Source organism: Myotis davidii, unplaced genomic scaffold, assembly GCF_000327345.1.
Source record: "Myotis davidii unplaced genomic scaffold, ASM32734v1 scaffold161, whole genome shotgun sequence".
Lineage (NCBI taxonomy): Eukaryota > Metazoa > Chordata > Mammalia > Chiroptera > Vespertilionidae > Myotis > Myotis davidii.
Window position 1 is genome coordinate 529,728 of NW_006291567.1, and position 6,882 is coordinate 536,609.

Sequence of the window (6,882 nt, forward strand, 5' to 3'; positions counted from 1 at the left end):
ATGGAAAGAGTTTTATTCATGGTTTTTTCAACTCGGGCAGCATCTGAAGATGAAGTGATGACAAAAACTGCAAGGGTAGCAGCCTCATGGTTAGAAGATATTAAACCCCCAGGGAGGAGATGGGGAGTTTGCACAGGTCAGATGGGAGGAAATATCCCCAGGTGCAACATTGAACTTCATTGTATTCCAGATAGTGGTGCTCCCCTCTCTTATCCTGAAGTCTAGGTGACTTAGACTGACTGGTTTCTCTGGACATGGAAGTCTTCCTCTTCAGTGGGAATGAAAGGCTCAATGTTGGCAATGCTAGGTGTTAGAGATGGGAGTTACAGAAAGGATGTGCTGCTGTCCCTAGGGAGCATTATAGCAGCATAAAAGCATACATTCACCAAAGTTAGAAGCTATGTTTCAACAACACGTCTTTTATGTGTAAGGGAATAGGTCTGGGAGAAAAAAAAACAACTATGTCAGTAGTATTTATGGAGGAACCAAGCATAAGATTCAAGTCTTAAGACCCCCTTCTTCCCCCACCTCCACACACCATTTAAGTATGTATTTTTTGCTCCTTAATATAGGCTTAGTAGAGAGGATAGACAATTGGAGAAACTGTGGGGTCAGGTTAGGGTCTGAGTTTGAGTTTATGTGGCATCAAACTCTTAGAATCTAATTTAATTTCAGAGGCTATGTTTGCCAGATTATCCTACATATTTATTTGTATGAATCCAGCCCGCCTCCTGCCTTTTTCTTTTTCTTTTTATTTTTTAATCCTCACCCAAGGATATGTTTTTATTGATTGAGGAGAGAGAAGAAAGGAGAGAGAAACTGATGTGAGAGAGAAACATCAATCGGTTGCCTCCCATACTTGCCCTGACAGTGGATTGAGCCTGCAACTTGGCTTTGTGCCCTGACTGGAAGTCGAACACACAGCCTTTTGATGTACAGGATGCCCCACCTGACTGAGCCACCCAGCCAGGGCATACTTATGCCTTTTTCTTATCTACCCATTGAATCTGATGTAAGTTTTGCTGACCAGTCCTTTTGACAGACCTTTGCTGACAGCAATCTTCCAAAAATGGAACCTGCTGTGTAGCTAAGCTGGTCCTCTTCCAGCAGGAGGGTGTGCTCAGCCCATTTTAATGTGCAGGTGGGATACATTAGTTCAGATGGAAAGAGTATGCTTGTTGAATTGGGGCAAGCATAATCTGACCCCCACATGGACAATTTAGAATGCAGATAGAGCAAATTCATGAATTTAATTTGAATTGGAGAAACAGTAGAAAACAAACTTGGGCAAGTCATGTTAAGACAAACTTAATTTATTGTCTTTAAATGAGCTAAACTTTTTTGTGTTTACATAGGTCTTTATCACCAAAACCTAGAAAGTCTGAACACTACAAGCAAAGATGTTCTCATGAGCATTATTGCTCCGACTATGGGAAGGATCTGAAAAGATCCACTTCTAGAATGAACGATAAGAAACATGGACAGAGTAAACCAAGGATTTCTTCTCATGAAAGTGCACATTACCGATGGTATGAACAGAGATCACCTTCTCCAGACAAAAGAAGCTCTTTAGCCGATTTTTATTCTTATAAGCTTTACCAAGAATATTCACCACAAACAAGGGACAGTAGCAAATCTCAGTATATGTCCAAATACTCAGAAGATGTACCCTATGAAGATTATTGCTGTGATTATCCTGAGGAAATGCAAGAGAGGTATTCTCCTGATGACCACAGAGTTAGAAGAAGTGTAAAAGGAGGGCAATCGCCTCAGAGGTCAATAGAAGATTCTTTTAGATTTGAAGAAAAGTCGTACAAAGATGACTTGAGTTACCAGATGATGCAAGATGAAGAATATTCTCAGTCATTTAGAAGAGGCTCTGAAGATTTTGAGGAAAGGAGCTCTTTTCAGACAAGGTATAGGATAAATGAAAACTGGGTAATTTGGTATAAAGTCTCAAGTAAAAAGGTGTGTTTATAGTTGAAGATAACTACCTTGAAAAGCTTTTGTCTGAAAGGATCAGAAGCATTGCAATGTAGATGTCTACTGGTAGTAGTGATTTCTTTTTAGAGTAAATCATGTGGATAGCTAGAATATTTAAAAATACAATGGTATTTCCTTTCTAACTACCTTGAGCCTCTGTGAGTTGGCTTGAAGGATTAGAGCAGTGGTTCTCAACCTTCTGGCCCCTTTAAATATAGTTCCTCATGTTGTGACCCAAACATAAAATTATTTTCATTGCTACTTCATAACTGTCATGTTGCTACTGTTATGAATCATAATGTAAATGTCTGATATGCAGGATGGTCTTAGGCGACCCCTGTGAAAGGGTTGTTTGACTGCCAAAGGGGTCGCGACCCACAGGTTGAGAACTGCTGGATTAGAGGGTAACTTTGTCACTGCATTCTCCATTTAAAGCCATGCTACCCAATGCTCCACACATAGAAGCTCTCACTTTCTTCTCTATAGTGCGAGTATAAACTGCTTTATGTCATCACAGGTATCCTGAGGATCACGATTACAGAAAATACAGACACACATCAAAAAGATCTACAGGCAAGAAGAGGTACAAAAACAGAGACTCTTCTAGAAACTCACATCGGAAGTCTGGGCATTATCTTTCACATTACCAAGAAAAGGAAGATCAGTGGAACCTTCAACACCAAACTCATCGACATGCTGGGAGGAACTCCCCAGAGACCAGTTCAGCAACCAAGGTATCCAGGGACTATCACCACAAACATCCTAAGACCTCAGATGAGGACCAGGACTTTTCTGATGGAAGAACTCAGAAATACTCTAAGGAGGAAGATAGAAAATACATTTCTCAAATAGGCCTTGCAGAAAGAAAGTCCAGTTATTTTAATACTAGAAGAGGCAGAGAGACTGTAGATGGGCAAGTCAAAGAAGCTTCTAAGCCATCTAAGAAAGACTGTTCTCCCTCTACTGATTCAGATAAAAGCAATGTTATTTTGAGTCCCTATAATGGCAAACAAAAGAAGAAAAAAAACAAAAAAAGAGATGGCAGAAGAGAGGACAACTCTTCCAGTTACCAGTTTGGTAAAAGTGAATATTCACCTGCTACTCTTAGGAAGAAATCGAAGTCACTTATAGTTAAAATAGATGTGGACACAGTAAATATACCCAGGTATTATCTTTGTTTTTTTTCTTAATGATATTTAATAACTATTTTTGCCACCTTTATTAGAAGCTTTGAAAATGAAATTAATAGTGTGTTTAGAGTCCATTAAGGGGGAGGGATTGCCTAGATTTTGTTTAAAAAAGCCCTTTAATGAGGATGAATCTCATGATTAGTAATATGAGCTGATATGTTTGCTTGTTTCCACATTGTATCTTCAGATGCTTTTGGGAGGCAGAGCATTCTATGGAGTTGTTCTTCATTAATTTGCATGTTATTATGCTGCCAGATTCTCTGTATTCAAGGATAGGCTGGGTGGAGTTCAAGGAGACCCATTCCTTGCTCAGTTTCTCAGAGCCTATTTTCCCTGTTGCCTGACACTCAGAGAATTTTTTCCCTGGAGGGACCTTAGTAGGCCCTGATTTTATAGAGTGGGAGAGTGAGGCCCTGAGACATGAAGCAACTTGTTTAAGTCAGAGTGCCTGAGTCTCAAATCTGTGTGATCCCTTGTGACTCAAAGAAGCTGGTGACTTAACGTGGTTATTGATGCCATCTCAAAAAGACTGGGGCTCACTCAACCTACTAGATTCTCCTAGGTATAGGCAGGCAATTAGGCTAGGGTCTACAAGAGGCCGACTTATAAGATATTTGGTTTAGCTCTAATGATTTTAAAAAAATAGACTACTGTTGTAATAAGTTATTTTCTCCTAAAGTGGTTTGCATGCTTTCTTGCATTATGAATATTACTTCTCTTTATGAATTCTGAGAATAAGGCACTGCATCTGGCTATTTCAGGTAAGTCTGTTCATTACTTACATACACCACCAGTATGTGGATAAAAGTGATGGACCATGTTGATTTGGTACATTTATGTTCACTGTTGACTCATTTATCTGTTTTTGAGTAAAAAATAAGTGATGGGCCCAGCCAGTGTGGCTCAGTGGTTGGGCATCACCTGTGGGCCAGAAGGTCATGGTTTGATTCCTGGTAGGTTCATTTCCGGTCAAGGTACGAGCCGGGGTTATGGGCTCGGTCCCCAGTGGGGGGTATGCAGGAGGCAGCCGATCAATGATTCTCTCTCATGGGTGTTTCTATCATATCTCTTCCTCTCCCTTCCTCTTTGAAACCAATAAAAAACAAACAAACAAGGGTGATGGACGGACCACATTGATTTGGTACATTTTAGATTCACAGTTGACATATCTGAATAAAAAACAAGAGAAAACAAAATCCAAGCTTAGGATGTGACAGGGAGTTAGGTAAATCCAAAGTCCCCCCCACCCCCACTTTTTTTTTTTTACAAAAAATATTTTGTTCTTTTTCTTAAAGTTAGGTATAGCAGTCCCTCTCCCTCATTTGTTTTTGCACTTGCAAAATATACATATGTATATTTATATGTGCATAGAAAACATTTACGAGTACAATTATAGTACAGAAAGTTAGACACAGATGTGGGAAAATAACTCATAATCCTACTACCCTAGGACAATTTTATTAATATTTTAGTACAGCTCCTCTTGTTATTTTTCTATGTATATTTTACGTGGTTGTCATAATACTCCTCCTATATAATAAAGCCTTAATATGCAAATTGACCCAATGGCTGAACAACCTGTCACTGTGATGCGCACTGACCATTGGGGGGCAGGCGCTCAGCAAAGGAGCTGCCCCCTGGTGGTCAGTGCACTCCCACAGGGGGAGCTCCGCTCAGCCAGAAGCCGGACTCACAGCTGGCGAGTGCATTGGGGGTGGCAGGAACCTCTCCTGCCTCTGTGGCAGTTCTAAGGACCCCTCGGGGGTCCCGGACTGCAAGAGGATGCAGGCTGGGCTGAGGGGCTCCCTCCCACCCCCAGTGCATGAATATCGTGCACTGAGCCTCTATTAATAATTTTGTATCCTATTTCATATAATATGTCTTAAATCATTGTGTGCTATTATATTTCCTACTATTCTTCATTTTAAGAGCACAAAGGCTGCTATAAGTATCAAATTTAGGGATGTTAAGCTCTTTTTCTTTCTAACATTATATCATGAAAATATTCAAATATACAGAAAAGTTGAAAGAATTATACATTGAACGCCTATATACCCACCACCTAGAATCTACAATTGAGATTTTACTCTACTTTTATAATCACATATCTGTCCATCTGTTGTTCCATCTTATTTTTTGATGCATTTCAAAGTGAATTGCAAATATCAGTACACTCCCTTGTAAATACTTCACTATTTAATTTTTGTTTATAGTTTTTTTTTGAGGTAAAATTACATATAATTAAAACACAAAAAGTCTTGAATTCTTTTATAAAAGTAACGATACCCCCACATTTAATAATGAAGTGTTTTATACTTAAAAGGGAATAAATTGGCTGTAGCACTTTTTGTTTTTTAATTCTCACCTGAAGAGTGAGGAGGATATTTTTCCCATTGAGTTTTTAGAGTGGAAGGGAGCGGGGAATGGGGAAGAGAGAAACATCATTGTGTCTCATCTATTGGTTGCCTCCCACATGTGATCCAACCTGGGGCAGGGATCGAACCTGCAACCCAGGTACCGTGCCCTTGACTGGAATTGAACCCAAGACCCTCTGGTGCGACACTCTAACCAATGAGCCATCCTGGCTCAGACTGGCTATAACACTTTTAAAGAGTGCTAAAAATAGCAAGTTTGAAGGGTTTTATTTTAAAGTTACTGAACACTGTTAATTTTATAATATGATATTGAGAAATTGTAGCTTGCTCTTCATCATGTACCACAAAAGTGAGCTTCCTAAAATTGAGGCTGCTATATCTTTTGTGTGAATTTATAAACTATAATTTTATGAAATTTCATGGCCTATCAGTGGGGCCTGTCAGCATGTTTGAATGACCTGACAAGGACCTGAAAGATAGCTTGTATAATAAAAAGCTTCCACTGCAAATTCTTTCTATTAAAAAAGTTGAAGAATGAATAACTTAATAACTATCTCTTCAGTCTGATAAAGCATCATGCTCAACAGACTTTTTTATTATAATTATTTATTGACTAATGAGTTGTGGAAGAGTTTTGTGGGGTTGGGTTGAATTATATATGGACTAATGAAGTATCCATAAAACAAAAGTAGTTAATGCTAACCTCAGTAGAGTCATGTTCTCAACTATTATTATACATTAGATTTTCCTCTGCTTGCAAAGGTTAAAATACTCCGAGTGGAGAGAGGTGTATGTTGGTTAAGATCTTGAGAGTTTATCCACTTTTTTTTGAAAGACTAAGATGATTCATTTTGTGATTTGTTTTCATAGCTTTGGTCAAGTATTGACACATGTAGTTAAAAACATATGGCTATCACCTAGTGATTTTTCTAGATTCCAGTTTCTAGATTCCAGTAGAATAGCAGTAGAGATAGATACTTATTTGAATGTTCATGGCATAGTTAATAATCTGTTAACAAAGAACATATTGTAAGGGAAAAACCAAGATGGCGGCATAGGTTAACGCCGGAGATTGCTGCCTTGAACAACCAAATCAAAATACACCTAAAAGACGGAATGGACATCATCCAGAACCACAGGAAGGCTGGCTGAGTGGAAATTCTACAACTAGGAGGAAAGAGAATATCATACCCAGACTCAGAGGAGGTGCAGTGCTGAAATGAAATACTAAGGTGCGGAGTGCATGCTGAGCGGGCTGGCGGCGGAGGGCGCGGTTGTTGTTTTCAATCAGGAGGGAGTTTCAGACTCTGGGCTCCAGATCCGGCCGAGTCTCT

The 6,882-nt window shown here is 39.3% G+C and overlaps 1 protein-coding gene across 2 annotated transcripts in view; it reads left to right on the forward strand.

Moving 5' to 3' along the window:
- The window catches only part of LOC102770778 (chromosome unknown open reading frame, human CXorf23), a 50,718-nt gene that overhangs the window by 6,582 nt on the left and 37,254 nt on the right, over window positions 1-6,882 (forward strand). For both annotated transcript variants that reach the window (XM_015564874.1, XM_015564875.1), the window contains exons 3-4: window positions 1,356-1,916; window positions 2,501-3,148. In XM_015564874.1, coding sequence (XP_015420360.1) covers window positions 1,356-1,916; window positions 2,501-3,148 — 1,209 coding nt within the window. The remainder of the gene's footprint in view (window positions 1-1,355; window positions 1,917-2,500; window positions 3,149-6,882) is intronic.